The 18899-nt window shown below is 48.3% G+C and overlaps 1 protein-coding gene across 2 annotated transcripts in view; it reads left to right on the top strand.

Annotated features, from left to right (window-relative positions):
• CSTF3 (cleavage stimulation factor subunit 3) overlaps positions 1-18899 on the top strand; it is a 549241-nt gene that overhangs the window by 365470 nt on the left and 164872 nt on the right. For both annotated transcript variants that reach the window (XM_085648242.1, XM_085648243.1), the window contains one exon: positions 1368-1442. In XM_085648242.1, the coding sequence (XP_085504368.1) occupies positions 1368-1442 (75 nt within the window). The remainder of the gene's footprint in view (positions 1-1367; positions 1443-18899) is intronic.

The raw sequence follows: 18899 nt of genomic DNA on the forward strand, positions 1-18899 counted from the left end.
GACACAAACTAAATAGTATTTATGTCCTTTGTCCAGCCGGACAGGAATTTATTTGGCGATGGACAAAATCAGAAAGTAATGTCAAGGGGGCACAGCCCGTGCCCTACAGTGAACAAGACAAAACAACAAATATAGGCAACAGCGAGCAAATCGGTCTGTATACTTATAATCAGTGAACAGACTTGATTATAATTTGAGTGACCATTGTACATAGCATTCACAAGCATATTAAGTACATATGATCCTATTGTGTCGACGACGTTTCGATGCCGAAAAACAAAATAAATGGCATCATCTTCAGGACAAATATATAAATCATGTTTGTCTTGGAATTATAAACAATTTGCCTTTCATGCAAGGCTGGTCCATAAAGCGGGGAAGGTAGTTCAGGTAGAGAAAGATTAAGACCATCAGTGGTGCGTCGATATCAGGATATCCCGTGTATCGCAGGACGCGGCATCTCTGGCGATCCCTGCCAGAGATGCCGCGTCCTGTGATTCTGCAACCGGCACCACTTGAGCCGTGATCTGGACGGTTTCCTTGATAAATACGCGGGATATCCTGATATCGACGCACCACTGATGGTCTTAATCTTTCTCTACCTGAACTACCTTCCCCGCTTTATGGACCAGCCTTGCATGAAAGGCAAATTGTTTATAATTCCAAGATAAACATGATTTATATATTTGTCCTGAAGATGATGCCATTTATTTTGTTTTTCGGCGTCGAAACGTCGTCGACACAATAGGATCATATGTACTGAATATGCTTGTGAATGCTATGTACAATGGTCACTCAAATTATAATCAAGTCTGTTCACTGATTATAAGTATACAGACCGATTTGCTCGCTGTTGCCTATATTTGTTGTTTTGTCTTGTTCACTGTAGGTCACGGGCTGTGCCCCCTTGACATTACTTTCTGATTTTGTGCATCGCCAAATTCCTGTCCGGCTGGACAAAGGACATAAATACTATTTAGTTTGTGTCTATCCTTATCTTAATCCCCCAACTACTAGGGTCCACTGTTTTTTGTAATATGCTTCAATAATTAGTTAGCTGATATTTCTAGACCACTTTACCTAGAAATGAACTAGATACCAAAAAGTCAGTTATCTCGGTCATAGAAGAAAATACCAAACTTGAAGCCATTGAGGCACCCATTTTGTACTGGCTTTATATATTCTTGGCTATGCTATTTACGTTATTATAATTATGCTTGTAGTCACGTCTTTGCCAGTATTGTATGTTTCCTCGTAGACACGAATATTTTGCTTGTTTTACTTTTTTTTTCTTTTCATAAACCTTTTTCTATATTTATACAGTATGTTTAAACAACTGATGCAAGGATGCTTTTTCTTCCAAACAGAGCCGAATGAAGTACGAGAAAGTACACAGTATATATAACAGACTTTTTGCTGTTGAAGATATTGATCCCACCCTGGTAAGATCATGCATGGTGTTTTGTAAGCTCAGAATTGTGTATTTGACATCTCAAGTCAACCGGGTGACCAAATCCTAAACCTTTCAATCCAGTTTTTCATGTTCTGTTTTCTTTAACACCGTGAAGGTTTTAATAATAAATTGCAAGTATCCGCTTTTGACTTGAAAATGCTTTCAACTGGTGCATAGATTTCTCCAAGTAACAATAACAAAGTTACAGCTTTGTAACTTTGTCAACAAGTGACTGCAAATAGACACAGAAGCACTCTGCTTGCTTTAAACATTACACAGAAGCTCTTTAAAATCATGCTCTGAAATGTCCTCCGACTATGTCATACGACATATATAGCTCAAACAGCCACTTCAAATGCCATGTCCCTCATGTTTTTCAGATGCTACAACTCCACGTTGAAGTATTGACATTTGCTATGCAGGTTCTTGACCTGTGGAGAATATCCTCCCCACATTACACGCGCACATATTCTGTCCGGTTTCTTTTTTCCATTTTTGCTGCAAAAAAACTGATTTCTTCTTTCCCTCTAGCCTCTTTCCTTTTCTGTGCTATACCATCTTCAGGCACTTAAGTTAAGTTAAAATCAAAGTCTGCCTGGGTGAGAGGCAGGCATTACCTCTCCTGTAGAAAGACTCATTGTTCCAGTAGATACATGAAGTGATAATGTTGTACTAATGAAACATTATCAAGCTTTATAATGGGTTCATTCTATTTATCTGCCGCTTGTTGTTTACATCTTATCAGATGCATGTATTGCTATTTTTAAAGTGTGAACCAACCTACCTACACTGCAGTAGAACTCTAAACAAGGCTATGGGCCCTGTCAAACAATTAGGATTGTCTAAAATGAGGCAAAGTATTAATGGAGTTGAAACCTATTGTAGAGAGTGTAGTGCTCATTGAAGAGCATTTCCTGCGGGGACTGGACTGTAGGAAACAGGTTTTATTGTAGTATTCCACCCACTTTTTGCCTGGTATTTGATGCAATGATGACTGGAGTGCACAGGGTTCCTGCTAACCAGGTCCCCAGTGTAAGAAAGTGGGTTTCTGTTGCAGTAACCCCCCCCCCCCCTTTTTTTTGCCTCATAGCTGATGCACTTTTCCTTGTTGTGCCCTGGGCTCCTGCCAATCAGGTGCCCAGGGCCTGTGTTCCTTCCCTAAAAACTGCCTAACAGCTAAAACCCAAATTGGCAAACCCTGGCCACATGTCAGTCCCTAGTAAATGGTACCCTAGGTACCCCGGGCCTTGTGACCTGGGAAGGCCTCTAAGGGCTGCAGCACTCATTGTGCCACCCTTATAGGCCCTGAACCCTAACACACACACACTGCTCTTGCAGGCCGAGTGTCTAGATACAAGACAAAACAGAGAGTCAACATGACACACATCCCTGTGTGCCATGCCCACAACCTACACTGCCCTGGCATACATCAGCCACCCCTCTAGCTGGGTGCCCTATGCCAGTGGTGTGGGCACAGAGGCAGGAGCCCTGTGCCCCTACAGTACCCAGGCCCATTCCTGGGTCCTGTAAGTGCAGTGCTGACAGCTAGGAGTATATGGTGCTAGGAGCTTGTCAAACACAAACTCCACAGCACCATAATGGCAGCACTGAAGACTGAGAAGTTTGGTATCAAACTGCTCAGCACATTAAATCCACACTGATGCCAGTGTGTGATTTAATGTACCAAGCACCACAGAGGGCATCTTAGAGAGGCCCCCTGAAACCTAAACCTACAATCCACGTCTGTTCTGAGGCTGCCTAGGCTGCCACACAGCAGACATGTTGCTGGACCCCTGGGTAGGAGAGCCCCTGCTCTCCTGGGTCTGCAACAATGCACATCCTGGGCGAGGTCCTAAATCTCCTCCCCCAGGATGGGCAGGGGGAAGCTTCAAAGGCATGTCTCCTCTGTGAGCTTCCCCAGGCCACTGCAACCCCCCACTCTGGCGGGAAGCTTGGCCGGAAACCCCAAATAAGGACAGGGGATGTGCCAGCCTGCCAACCCCACCCCTCAGGTGGGGGAGGCGAGGTGAAGCACATCTCCGGGCTCTCGCCATCTTGAAGATGGGAAGCCCTGCCCAATCAGGACTAGGCTCCTGCCCCCCTCCCACAGGAGAGAGGCAGAATAGGGGGTCTACCCACCCCAGGACAGGGACCCATTGGCCCCTGCCCTTCACCTACCTGTAACGCCCCTAAATCTAGTTTTTAGGGGCACCCTGAACCTTCCTTCCCCAGATTCCAGATTCAAAACTACAAAGAAGAGCAAGTAGAAAGAAGATCTGCCCTGCAGCTGCTAAAAAGAGGAAGACACCAACTGATTTGGCCCCAGCCCTACTGGCCTGTCGACCCTCGAACCTGCTCCTGCTCCAACACGGCATCTCTTGTGGCCAGCAACCTCACAAACCCCGGAGGACCTGGCTACCTTTTGGCTCTAAGCCCCTGGGACTCCCATGAGTAGAGGCTCTACTCAAAACCTACCTCTAATCCCTGGCAGCAGCCCGGAACCGTGAACCCAGCACACACTGCACCAGCCAAGCCTGGCCTGTGCCGGAGTGGACAAAGACCACGAGGACGACCCCACGGCGACTGTGACCCCGAGTCCGGCACCCAAGGACCTCCCTCGAAACTCCTGAAGGAGCCTGCAGCCTCAGAACAAGATGCTCCCCCAACCGCGATCAACAGAGGGTAAGATTTCCCGACACCAAAAGGCACCCCTGCACGCGGCGCCCCACGGCCCCCTGTGCCCAATCCCGGGGTACCTACCTATCCTCCAACTACCCAACTTACCTCTCGAAGTGGTGGTGGCACCTGAAGAATCCTCGTCCCCGAGCTTGCAGTCTTTTTTCCAAACCGGAGATTTCCCATTGAAATCAATTGAGCGCCCGAAGGCTCAAAATCACCCTGCACCCAGCTGCCCGAGTGGCCCTTGCAGTGAAACCTCTACACCTATTTACTTCCCCACTTGCCCTGAGTAAGTGACCAGGAGCCCAGCTCCCACAGCCGCGTGGCTTGCGAGTCAGCAGCCACCCACCAAGGCCCCCCTATCCCTCATAGGATAACATTGGGCCTAACTCACTCTGCACCCGGCCGCCCTAGAGTCACTGACGGTGAACCAACTGTACCTACCTGACCCTGGGGGACCCCTGAGTCTATGCCCAGAACCTCAACTCTGCCAGTCGAGTACTTACCTTTAAACCGATAACTCAATTTTCTTCATAGGTTACATTGACTGGCTTTTTCCTGAAATTTCTTCTAAGTGTGGACTTTTCAAATCTTAAAATATTCACCAAAAATCAGCCGAGTAACGAAAACGAAATTACTCATCTGTTCTTAGGTGAGCTCCCAGTGCTGGATCTTGGTGCCCAGCACTAACTCTGAAAAATACTTACAACTGTACTTACCAGTAACCCAATTTTCTCCCATAGGAAATCATTGACTGTTTTTCTGTGAAATTTCTTCTAAGTTTCAATTTCTGCAATTTTTAAATATTCTTTAAAAACCGTATAATATCTGAAAACGTAATTACTTACCTGTTTTGGATAAAGGTCCCAGTACTGAGTCTAGGTACCCAGTACTGGATTACAAAAGTAACGAGAACATACTATACCTGTAACTTTCATTTTCTGCGATAGGGAATCATTGACTGTTTTCTATGTAATATTTTCTAAGTGTCAACTTTTAAAATAGCTAAATATTGTTTAAAAATCATCACAGTAATTAAGTCGACTTTCATCACTTGATTCTAAGTACTGACCCAGGACTAAATCTAGGATCCAGTCCTGGAATTCCAAAAGTAATCCTAAAAGTAATCTGTGGCAAATAACATGAACCTTCCATTGAACTCAATGCATTATTGTGTTTAAAATAGTGTTACCTATTGCAACCACTTGTAACTGTTTACAAAAGTCAATTGCATATTGCAAAAGTATTTATATAAAGCATCTCATTCCGAGAAAGTATATTTTAATTCCAATTGTTGGTTCTAAAATAAAACAAGCATATATTTTTTATATATAAGCCATTGGCCAAGAGTTCAGTTATTGAGTGTGTGAGACCATTTGCTGACTGAGTGTGTACAACAAATGCTTTACTGCTCGACCAAGCTACCACTTTAGAGAGTAAGGTTATATCTAACTTTAGCCTCTGTCAAACCCTTGGGGACGGGGGACTCTGTACACCCTATACCTATTAAGGAACAGTATATACAGAGCCACTTTCTCACACCCAGTGCCAGTGTTCTTTCCACAAAACAAGGTAACTGGTCAATTAAACCCCAATTGACCAGGCCTTTAGCACCTCTGTAAGTCTCAAGTAAGTGGTGCCCCTGGTACCTAGAACATAGGTATTAAATAGGGTTCCTAAAGGCTGAAGAATATATTGTTCCACTCTAAGGGACCCAACACTAAACTCATGCATACTGCCACTGCAGGCGGCGTGACATGGTGCTCTAAAATGTGAAAACGCAACATGGCACACACCCAGTGTGTCATGCCCCCTGACACTGCATATAATATTTGTAAGTCACCTTTACAGCCCTAAGGCAGCATGCTTTATATTACATGTGAGGACATATCTGCATGAGCAGATATGCCCCTGTGCTGGCCAGTTCAATTATTGACAGTGCAAGTGGACAGGGAAGTCACCTTAAGGTATATACTGGGTACTGGTCAAAACGGGGTTCCCAGCTACATAATGGCTTCACTTAAACCTATGGTTTTTGGTATCAAACACCTTATATTAATAAACCCACACGGATTCCATTGATGGATTTATTAATCCAGCATCCAGAGGGTACATTGGAGCTACCTCCTAAAAACCTACTGACCTCTACTGTATTGGCTGACTGGTCCTGTCCAGCCTGCCACCACATACTAATTTCTGACCTCCTGGAGGTGGGAGCCCACACTCTGAGGTCGGATACAATGCTTGCTCTGGCAGGTGTTATCACCTCCTTCAAGCAGGAGGACTAGTAATCTGCATACCAAGGCTTCAAAGGTATCCATTTCCTTTGATATGCAACCCTGGCTACCCCCAGACATAGGAAATACCGCCCAGGGCCCATTTGGCACCAGGACAGTCTGTGAAATTAGCTAGTCAGGAAGTGTGTTCACCCCTAAGGTGGGCTACCTGAAGTAAACACGACTAGGAAAATTCCACCATCTTGGTTTTCTGGTGGAAGCAGGTCCTCTGGGTCAGGGTTATGCCCACTTCCCATAGGAAGTGGTCATATAGAGGGTGTAGTTACCCTAAAGGTAGGTAGCCCATTGGCTGCTACCTGACACTCCTTGTAAAGCCCCTAAATACAGTATTTAGGTGGCACTCCGGATGCCAGGACTTTAGTTTCGACAGACACAAAGGAGGAGTGAACAAAGGAGATTGCTGACAAGAGAACAGAGGAGCAACTACTGACTTGGCACCAACCCTGCCAGTCTGCCTGCAGCACCCGACCCACGTGGAGAAACTGACTCGTCCAGCCGCTGTGCAGACTCCCAAGATACCTGAAGGGCTGCAACTGCTTCGCAAACCCCCAGAGAACTCCTGTGGAGTAAAGGAGCTTCTCCACTGCAGCCGCAGACAACAAAGGCAAGGTCCGAAGTCACCATCCTGATACTTACCGGGACCACCAACACTGCAGCCTCCCAGGTAGAGGTTGCTGTGCTCCCACAGGTCAGAGCCGTCCTCCCTCCAAGTATGGGGACGCCAGGACCGACCAGAGCTGCACAGTACCAATACCTGCGGTACCAGACCCCTTGCAACAACCAAGGCTTGTTGTGTCCACATCGAGGGACTTCAGTAACAGTGAGACCCACATCGAGAGTGGTCCAAGTGCCCTGTTTGCCTCTGTGTGCCCTGCCTCCAACCACCACCACCCAACTCCTCAAAGTACCTTCGCACCCCCGCTCCCTACATCCTGAGTCTGAGGGGAGTAACGGTGCCTTACAGCCCTAAGGCAGGTGCACTAAACTACATGTGCAGACAAATCTGCATAAGTAGATATGCCCCTGTGATGTCCAAGTCGATTCTTATATATTGCAAGTGAACAGGGAAGCCATTTTGAGAGCATTTGCTGGATACTGGTATTTACGAGTTCCCCAGCTACATGATGGCTTCACTGAAATTAGAGATGGTTGATAACAAACATCTAGTATTAATAAGCCCACACTGATTCCAGTGATGGATTTATTAATAAATGCACCCAGAGGGCACCTTAGAGATGCCCCCTGGAAACCTACCCTCTACCTGTGTACTGGCTGACTGATGCAGACCAGCCTGCCACCACAGACCGGTTTATGACTCCCTGCAGGTGAGAGCCCGTACTCTGAGGGCAGAAACAGTGCCTGCTCCTGTCGAAGGTGTTGTCACCTTCTCCAAGCAGGATGGCTAAGTAAACCGCGTATGTGAGAAAATGCCCTTTTTCTGCATGGTTGCCCCCTAGTTTTGCTGAACTGCTGATGTACTTTGACAGAGTGTGCCCTGGGCTCCTACTAATCCGGTACCCAGGGCCTATGTTATTTCCCTAAAACTGCATTGAAGACCAAACGCAACTGGCACTCTCTGGCCACAGGTCAGTCCCTGGTAAATGGTACCACAGGTACCCAGGACACTGTGACCAGGGATAGCCTCCAAGGGCTGCAGCACTTATTGTGACATCCTTAGAGGCCCTGTACCTTTACACTCACACACTGCCTTTGCAGGCTGCTTGTTCTGGTGCAGGACAAAGTGAAGAGTCGACATGGCACACATCCCTGGGTGCAACGCATACAACCCACTGCCCTGGCATAGATCAGTCACCCCTCTAGTTGGGTGCACTATACCAGTGGTGAGGGTACAGGTGCATGAGCCCTGTACCCTTACAGTATCTTAAGTCCATTCTTAGAAAACTCCCACAACCAAGTACTTACCTGTTAATCGATAACTTCATGTTCGAGGCATATGAGCTGTAGATCATATGCTTTAGCATAGCTCACCATCTGGTGTTGGGCCCGGATTTTTGCACTTTGTTTTTCTTCGAAGTCTTTGTAGTCACAGGTAGGTGATGTGAGAAAGTGGGTTTCTGTTGCAGTAACCCCCCCTTTTTTGCCTAATAGCTGATGCACTTTTCCTTGTTGTGCCCTGGGCTCCTGCCAATCAGGTGCCCAGGGCCTGTGTTCCTTCCCTAAAATACAAACTCCAAATTGACAAACCCTGGCCACATGTCAGCCCCTAGTAAATGGTACCCTAGGTACCCAGGGCCTTGTGACCAGGGAAGGCCTCTAAGGGCTGCAGCACTCATTGTGCCACCCTTAGAGGCCCTGTACCCTTACACACACACACTGCCTTTGCAGGCTGAGTGTCTGGGCACAGGACAAAACAAAGAGTCGACATGGCACACATATCTGTGTGCCATGCCCATCACCTACACTGCCAAGGCATATGTCAGCCACCCCTCTGGCTGGGTGCCTTATGCCTATGGTGTGGGCACAGGAGCAGGAGCCCTGTGCCCCTACAGTACCCAGGTCCATTCCTGGGCACTGTAAGTACAGTGCTGCCATTTACAAGTACATGGTGCTGAGAGCTCGTCAAACACGAGCTCCACAGCACCATAATGGCAACACTGAAGACTGGGAAGTTTGGTCTCAAACTTCTCAGCACATTAAACCCGCACTGATGCCAGTGTGGGATTTAATGTACTAAGCACCCCAGAGGGCATCTTAGAGATGCCCCCTTACAGCTAACCTGCAATCCATGTCTGCTCTGAGGCTGCCCAGGCTGCCACACAGCAGACACGTTGCTGGACCCCTGGGTGGGAGAGCCCCTGCTCTCCCGGGCCTGCAACAATGCACGTCCTGGGTGAGGTGATAAATCTCCTCCCCCAGGATGAGCTAAGGGAAGCTTCAAAGGCATGCCGCCTCTTGGCGATTCCCCAGGCCTCTGCAACCCCCCACTCTGGAGGGAAGCTTGGCCGGAAACCCCATACAAGGACAGGGAATGTGCCAGCCTGCCCACCCCACCCCTCAGGTGGGGGAGGCGAGGTGAAGCACATCTCCGGGCTATCGCCATCTTGAGGATGGGGGGCCCTACCCTATCAGGATTAGGCTACTGCCCCCCTCCCACAGGAGAGAGGCAGGATAGGGGGTGTACCCACCCCAGGACAAGGACCCATTGGTCCCTGGCCTTCACCTACCTGTAACGCCCCTAAATCTAGTATTTCGGGGCACCCTGAACCTTCCTTCGACAGATTCCAGAGAGAAAACTACAAGAAGAGCAAGAAGAACAAGGACCTGCCCTGCAGCTGCTAAAAAGAGAAGAAGACACCAACTGCTTTGGCCCCAGCCCTACCGGCCTGTCGACTCTCGAACCTGCACCAGCGCGGCATCTCTCGTGGCCAGCAACCTCACCAACCCCGGAGGACCTGGCTACCTGTTGGCTCTAAGCCCCTGGGACTCCCATGAGTAGAGGCTCTACTCAAGAAACCTATTTTTAACCCCTGGCAGCAGCCCGGAACCGCGGACCCAACACACTCTGCACCAGCCAAGCCTGGCCAGTGCCGGAGTGGACAAAGACCCTGAGGACGACCCCACGGCGACTGTGACCCCGAGTCCGGCACCCAAGGACCCCCCTCGACATCCCGGAAGAAGCCTGCAGCCTCAGAACCAAGTGCCACCCCAACCGCGATCAACCAGAGGGTAAGATTCCCGACGTCAAAAGGCACCCCTGCACCCGGCACCCTGCGGCCCCCTGTGCCCAATCCCGGGGTACCCACCTAACCTACAACTACCCAACTTACCTCTCGAAGTGGTGGTGGCACCTGAAACATCCTCGTCCCCGAGCCTGCAGCCTTTTTCCAAACCGGAACATTCCCATTGATTTCCATTGAGCGCCCGAAGAAGGCTCAAAAGCACTCTGCACCCAGCCGCCCGAGTGGCCCTGGCAGTGCCCTCTCTACACTAACCTACTTCCCCACTTGCCCTGAGTAAGTGACCAGGAGCCCAGCTCCCACAGCCGCGTGGCTTGCCAGACAGCAGCCACCAACCAAGGCCCCCCTATCCCTCATAGGATAACATTGGGCCTCACTCTCTCTGCACCCGGCCGTCCTGAAACCGCTGAGGGTGAACCAACTGTACCTACCTGACACTGGGGGACCCCTGAGTCCATGCCCGGAATTTCAACTCTGCCAGTCGAGTACTTACCCTTAAACCGCTAACTTCATTTTCCTCATAGGGTAACATTGACTGGCTTTTTCTTCAAAAATCTTCTAAGTGTGAACTTTTCAAAACTGCAAAAATTCACCAAAAATCAGCCAAGTGACAAAAACGAATTTACTCACCTGCTCCTAGGTGAGCTCCCAGTGCTGGATCTTGGTGCCCAGCCCTGACCCTGAAAAGTGTTCACAGCTATACTTACCTCTAACTCATTTTTCTCCCATAGGAAACCATTGTCTGCTTTTCTGTGAAATTTCTTCTAAGTGTCTATTTTTGCAAATTTGAAATATTCTTTTAAAATCGTACCATTTCTGCAAACGAAATTACTTACCTGTTTTTGATAAGGACCCCAGTCCTGGGTCTAGGTACCCAGTCCTGGATTACTAAAGTAACGATAAAGTACTCTACCTGCAATTTGAATTTCTTGCCATAGAGATCCATTGAATGTTTTCTTTGAAATATTTTCGAAGTGCTAACTTTTAAAATAGCTAAATATTATTTAAACATCATTACAGTTATTAAGTCGACTTTCATCACTTGATTCTGAATACTGACCCAAGGCTGGTTCTAGGAGCCAGACCTGGAATTCCAAAAGTAATCTGAAAAGTAATTTATTACAAATAACCTGAATTTACCATTGAGCTCAATGCATTGTTATGTTTAGGAAATAGGATTGTTTATTGCAACCAACTGTGACTGTTTACACAAATTTATTGCTTAAGACAAAAGTATTTATATTCAACCTCTCATTCTGAGAAAGTATATTTTTACCCCCTTTGTGGTTCTAAAAATAAAACAAGCATATATTTTATATATATAAACCATTGGCCTAGAGTTCAGTTATTGAGTGTGTGAAACCATTTGCTGACTAAATGCTTTACACTGTCCTCTGGTACTGCCTTACTGCTCGACCAAGCTACCACTTTTGAGAGTAAGGTCATACCTAACTTTGACCTCTATCAGCCTCTGGGGGACTGTGGACTCTGTACACCCTGTACCTATTAAGGAACAGTATATACAGAGCCACTTTCTCACAGGTGACTCCTCCTTTCGGTGATAGTGCGCAACGACATCGACTCCATCCCTAGCTTTTTTTCTGCCATCGGGTTCGGATGTGTATTGCTGCGGTTCGGTATCGTTTTTGAACCCCTTTGACGCTCAATCCTCTCTACCCTCGACGGTATTGTCTTTCGATCGCGGTTTCTCATTTGACGCGCATTGTGTAAATTGTGAAAACCTTCGATTGGGAACTTCGAGGCTGGCCGTCAGACCTACCCGTGCCGACCACGCCAGCAGTCGATGGAACGAACGCCATTCAAGCTATGTCCCGGGTGTCGTGCTAAGTTTCCACGCACAGACTTGCACGAGTTTGCAACCTCTGCTTATCCCCAGAACACTACGAGGACTGTGAAGCGAGTCGATCATTTCGATCGATGAAGACCATTCGTGATCGTCGGGCTCGACGCCATGAGATGCAACGCGGCAGTGGCTCTGTACTGCACATCTTCGTGAAGATTTAGACCAACGTCCAGAAGCTGAAGAAGAAGAAGAACTGGTCTCCGTGTCCAAAGCCGACTCTGACATGGAGGAAGATCTGAACCTCACTCCGGGTCAACGTACCGTGACTACAGATCCCCATGTGCCCACACAACCAAAATCTAAGGCTCTGTTATCGCCCTCGGGCTCAGGTCGACACCAAGAAAAGATTCAGCTGCCCCGCACTGCAGCCCGGCTATGAAACATAAAGACAAGCCTGCCGGCTCGGGCTTGTGCCGGCGCCATTCGGAGCCGAACCAACACCTTCGGCACGAAATATAAAACAAAACCTGTGCCAGTCCCTACACCTCTGGCACAGAAGGCCTCGGATCCGAAATCCTCCAAGTCAAAAGCTTTGGACCCGAAATTGTCCAAACTTAAAAATCCTCAGAGCCAAAACAAAAAGATCTTGAAACTGTGGAGGATGAGATCCTCCAGCTGGAGGGGAGTATTAGTGGGGAAGTGACTCAAGGAAAATGACACCTATTGCAATTGAAGAGAGACAAATATAAAGGTATTGCCACTGGCAGGGCCAGAACATGGGGGAGGGAGAGAGATGGTAGTGTATGAATAGGGAGACAAAACCGTGAAGCTGCTGGCCTGGCTGGACAGAAAAGAAAGGGCCAATAGACTTGTCTCAGAGTTGACAGACAACGCAGGTGGAACAATCACAGATCCCCCAAAAATTACTGGTGAGTTTGCCGTGCACTGTTGAGCGGTATATCAATCACGCACGTCCTTCCTCGAGGAGGACTCCATGGATCTCCTTAAAGATATCCGTATCCCTGCGCTCTCTGAAGAGGATAAGACTTTCCTTGAAGGCGACATCACAGATGACGAAATAGCTTCAGCAATCAGGAGCCTCCGGTCGGGGAAGGCGATAAGCCCTAAAATTGAACTTTATAAACTAAGTCCAGATAAAATTGCCCCGCATTTACGAGCCATGTTTGAAGAGAGTAGGAGGGTGGGGTCACTCCCGCCAGACCAGCGTCTCGCATCACTGGTCGTGATACATAAAGAGGGTAAACCTAGAAATAAATGTGCCTCCTACAGACACATCTCCCTGCTTAATGCCGAACCTAAATTTCTGGCCAAACTCTTGGACACACACCAGACTCTGGTGATAAGTAATCTGGTGCACCCTGATCAATCGGGCTTTATGCCCCACCGAAAAACAGCCCTAAATCTGCGAAGGGTGCATGGAGTGTTGGGGAGGGTAGACACCATCCAAGAGGAGGCCATGATTGTGTCCTTAGATGCCTCTATGGCGTTTGACACCATTCAATGGCTATACCTTCTTGCTGTTCTCACCAAAATGGGGTTTGGGCCCGTTTTCACAGCATGGGTTAGACTCCTTGTGAGAAAGTGCCATCTTTCTTGCATGGTATGCCCCCACTTTTTGCTGAATTGCTGAATGTACTTTGACTGAGTGTGCCCTGGACTCCTGCCAATCAGGTGCCCAGCGCCTATGTTCCTTCCCTAAAAACCTCAAACCCAAATTGGCAAACCCTGGCCACATGTCAGCCCCTGGTAAATGGTACCCTAGGTACCCAGGGCCTTGTGACCAGGGAAGGCCTCTAAGGGCTGCAGCACTCATTGTGCCACCCTTAGAGGCCCTGTACCCTTACACACACTCCCTGCCCTTGCAGGCTGGGTGTCTGGGTACAAGACAAAACAAAGAGTTGACATGGCACACATCCCTGTGTGCCATGCCCACCACCTACACTGCCCTGGCATAGATCAGCCACCCCTCTAGCTGGGTGCCCTATGCCAGTGGTGTGGGCACAGGAGCATGAGCCCTGTGCCCCTACAGTACCCAGGTCCATTCCTGGGCACTGTAAGTGCAGTGCTGCCATTTAAGAGTACATGGTGCTGAGAGCTCGTCAAACACGAACTCCACAGCACCATAATGGCAAAACTGAAGACTGAGAAGTTTGGTATCAAACTTCTCAGCACATTACACCCACACTGATTCCAGTGTGGGATTTAATGTACCAAGCACCACAGAGGGCGTCTTAGAGATGCTCCCTGAAACCTAACCTACAATCCACGTCTGGTCTGGGAGGCTGCCTAGGCTGCCACACAGCAGACATGTTGCTGGACCCCTGGGTAGCAGAGTCCCTGCTCTCCTGTGCCTGCAACAATGCACATACTGGGCGAGGTGCTAGGTCTCCTCCCCCAGGATGGACAGGGGGAAGCTTCAAAGGCATACTGCCTCTGTGAGCTTCCCCAGGCCACTTGGTGCCCCCACTCTGGTGGGAAGCCTGGCCGGAAACCCCAAATAAGGACAGGGGATGTGCCAGCCTGCCAACCCCACCCCTCAGGTGGGGGAGGCGAGGTGAAGCACATCTCCGGGCACTCACCATCTTGAAAATGGGAGGCCCTGCCCAATCAGGACTGGGCTACTGCCCCCCTCTCACAGGAGAGTGGCAGGATAGGGGGTGTACCCACCCCAGGGGGGTGTACCCACCCCAGGGCAGGGACCCATTAGTCCCTGCCCTTTACCTACCTGTAACGCCCCTAAATCTAGTATTTAGGGGCACCCTGAACCTTCCTTCCTTAGATTCCAGATTCCGAAAAACAAAGCAGAGCAAGAAGAAAGAAGACCTACCGTACAGCTGCTAAGAAGAGGAAGACACCAACTGCTTTGGCCCCAGCCCTACCGGCCTGTCGACCCTTGAACCTGCTCCTGCTACATCCCAGCACCTCTTGTGGCCAGAAACCTCACAAACCCCGGAGGGCCTGGCTACCTTTTGGCACCTGGGACTCCCATGAGCAGAGGCTCTGCTCAAAACCAGCTTCTAACCCCTGGCATCAGCCCGGAACTGCGAACCCTGCACACTCTGCACCCGCCAAGCCTGGCCTGTGCAGGAGTGAACAAAGACCCCGAGGACGTCCCCCCGGCGACTGTGACCTCGAATCCGGCGCCCAAGGAGTCACCTCGATGCTCCTGACGACGCCTGCAGCCTCAGAACCAGGTACCACCCCAACCGCGATCAACAGAGGGTAAGATTTCCCGACACCAAAAGGCACCCCGGCGCCCTGCGGCCCCCTGTGCCCAACTCCTGGGTACCTACCTATCCTCCAACTACCCAACTTACCTCTCGAAGTGGTAGCGGCACCTGAAGAATCTTCGTCCCCAAGCTTGCAGCCTTTTTTCAACCAGGAGCTTTCCCATTGAAATCCATTGAGAGACCGAAGGCTCAAAAGCACCCTGCACCCAGCCGTCCGAGTGGCCCTGGTAGTGTAACCTTTGCACCTATCTACTTCCCCATTTGCCCTGTGACCAGGAGCCCAGCTCCCACAGCCGCGTGGCCTGCTAATCAGCAGCCACCAACCAAGGCCCCCCTGCCTCCCATAGGATAACATTGGGCCTAACTCACTCTGCACCCGGCTGCCCCTGTGCCGCTGAGGGTGTAACAACTGTACTTACCTGACCCTGGGAGACCCCTGAGTCTGTGCCCAGAACCTTAACTCTGCCAGTCGAGTACTTACCCAAAAGCAGATAACCCAATTTTGTTCCATAGGTTAACATTGACTGGTTTCTTCTGAAATTTCTTCTAAGTGTGGGTTTTCTAAAACTTAAATTATTCACCAAAAATTAGACGACTAACAAAAACGAAAATACTCACCTGCTATTAGGAGAGATCCCAGTGCTGGATCTTGGTGCCCAGCACTGACCCTGAAAAATATTCACAACCGTACTTACCAGTAACCCAATTTTCTTCCATAGGAAATCATTCACTGTTTTTCTGTGAAATTTCTTCTAAGTGTCGATTTTTGCAAACTTCAAATATTCTTTAAAAATCGTACCAACTGTGAAAACGTAATTACTTACCTGTTTTAGATAGAGGTCCCAGTACTGAGTCTAGGAGCCCAGTACTGGATTACAAAAGTAACAAGAACCTACTTTACCTGCAACTTGAATTTTCTCCCTTAGGGAATCATTGACTGTTTTTCTATGAAATTTCTTCTAAGTGTCAACTTTTAAAATAGCAAAATATTGCCTAAAAATCACAACAGTAACTAAGTCAATTTTATCACTTGTTTCTAAGAACTGTCCCAGGACTGAATCTAGGATCCAGTCCTGGAGTTACAAAAGTAATCCTGAAAGTAATCTATTGCAAATAACTTAAAACTTCCATTGAGCTCAATGCATTATTGTGTTTGAAATTGTGTTGCCTATTGCAACAACCTGTAACTATCTACAAAAGTCAATTGCATATTGCAAAAATATTTAACTAAAGCATCTCATTCTGAGAAAGTATATTTTAATTCCTATTGTTGGTTCTAAAATAAAACAGACATATATTTTTTATATAAACCATTGGCCTAGAGTTCAGGTATTGAGTGTGTGAGACCATTTGCTGACTGTGTGTGTGCAACAAATGCTTTACACTGTCCTCTGATACTGCATTACTGCTCGACCAAGCTACCACTTTAGAGAAGTAAGGTTATATCTAACTTTAGCCTCTGCCAAACCTCTGGGGACTATGGACTCTGTACACACTGTACCTATTTGGGAACAGTATATACAGAGCCACTTTCTCACACTCCCCTACTCGGAGCCATTGGCGCAAGTGGTGGTTAATAATAAACGATCTGACTCATTCGAACTAAGTCGTGGTACCCGTCAGGGGTGTCTGCTGTCGCCCCTGCTCATTGCCCTCTCCTTGGAGCCACTGACGGCATGGATCCATAGGGACCCAGTCGGCAGATTAGGAGGACCGCATCTCGCTCTATGCAGATGACCTACTCCTCTACCTAGCCTCCCCCAAAATGTCACTAAGATGTGTGTTAGACATTTTCACGACCTTTGGTAAATACTCTGGCTACTCAATCAATTGGAGCAAGTCTCTCATGTATATCCTAGGAGGTGATCCTCCTGCTCTACCCAGGGATTGCCCAATGCAGACGGTGAGGGATGGCTTTAGCTACCTTGGGATCTTTGTCACTGCTGACTCTAAGCTCCATTATTAGAGATACCTGCACCTGCCCTTGCAGAGACTGAGGCGCGATATCGCCAGTTGAAAGCACTCCCACTCTCATTGCTGGGCCAAGCAGCTCTATTTAAAATAATGTCCTTGCTCCGTTTCCTATACACCCTGCAAAATTACCCCAATCTGGTCCCTGTGAGATACTATAGGGAAGTTGAGGGCTTGCAGAGGGACTTGCTATGGGATGGGAGGCCCTGAATAGCTCTCAACAAATTGGTCTTAAACTGGTATGATGGTGGCATAAGTTTTCCCGACATTAAGAAATACTATTGGGCTCAACACCTTGCCGCTATTAATCAGGGCACTTTCCGAAGGCCAGATGATCCAGGATTTACCATTGACAGATGGCTGCTGCCTGGCGAGGACTATAATAGGGCCCTGTATTCGAACCCCAGGAAATTCCCTTTAACTGTTGGACCAAACACTCTGTCCAGGTTTGGCATGCAGCTAATAAAAGCTTAGGTTGGGACATTGGCAACTCCCTTGTGGGACTCAAAACAACTGGGCAACCTGCGTTCCTCGAAGGGATTTGACAAATGGGACCTCATCGGCATTTCCAGGATAGGAGACCTCTGGGTGACAGGTGAGATGATCGAGTTTGACACACTGCAACAACAATACGAGCTCACTGGCTTGGAGTTTTTCTGCTATCTGCAGGTCCGCCATGCTCTCGTGACAACCCTGAAGAAGGGCTCCTCCCCTCCTGAGTCTTCACGCTAGAAGATAGGTTACTCGATGGGTACCTCCCGCAGAAAGCAATTTCGTTAACCTACAAAAAATTGATTAATAACACCCCGGATTCCCTTGAACGACTACGTGAGTGTTGGGAAAGAGACGGCCTTGAGCTTGACGACGAGGAGTGGCGAGAAGTGGTGGCCTCTCCCCGGGAGGTGGCGATTTCCGCTCGGTTACGACTGGTTCAACTTAAAATATTGCATAGAACATACGTCACTGGACCCCAACTGGTTCATATTGGGAGGGGGGAAAATGTAGAAGACATTGTGATTAAGTGGGCACTTTCCTACACATAATTTGGGAGTATAAACAGATCCATGTGTACTGGCAAGGGGATACATGAGGTCATGTGGGAAGTACTACACAAAGACATACGTCCGGAGATTAAAAGGTGTCTTCTTAATGTTTGGGAACCCACTGATTTGAATGGTATGGAAAGGCTCTGGGCGCTATGGTAGCACAACGTGATATAGCGCAAATGTGGGGGGCGGGAACATCACTGACTCTGCATACCTGGAAAAAGAACTTAGATTGGTGTATGTTCAGGGAGAAAACGGTCTACATGGCAAGGGGATGTCCTAAGAAGTGGTCCTCTGTATGGTGTAAGTGGAATACCTACCGGGGAGATATATGTGTGGCCCCTGTGGTCCCCTCGGAGCATGAACCTTCTTAAAGCCCATTCCTGTGTTCGATGTGTGTCCCAGTTATCTATGCCGTCCAAAGGTACTCGCAATACGAATCGATACCTTGTGAGTGTATGCTGCATTGCCGAATTATCAATGTTTATGTTCAATAAAAAGATATCTAAAAAAAAATTCCTCAGAGCCGAAATCCTCAACACCTAAAAGCTCAGAGCCGACACTCTCCGCGCCGAAAAGTTTGGAGTCGAAACATGCCACACTGAAAACTTTAAACCCTAAACAGGCTACAACTAAGCACCCGGATTCAAAACATAAGGCGCACAAAGACTCTCAGCTCAAATCTTTCACGCCGAAATCC

The sequence above is a fragment of the Triturus cristatus genome, chromosome 3_2 (genome assembly GCF_964204655.1).
Source record: "Triturus cristatus chromosome 3_2, aTriCri1.1, whole genome shotgun sequence".
In the NCBI taxonomy this organism is placed as follows: domain Eukaryota; kingdom Metazoa; phylum Chordata; class Amphibia; order Caudata; family Salamandridae; genus Triturus; species Triturus cristatus.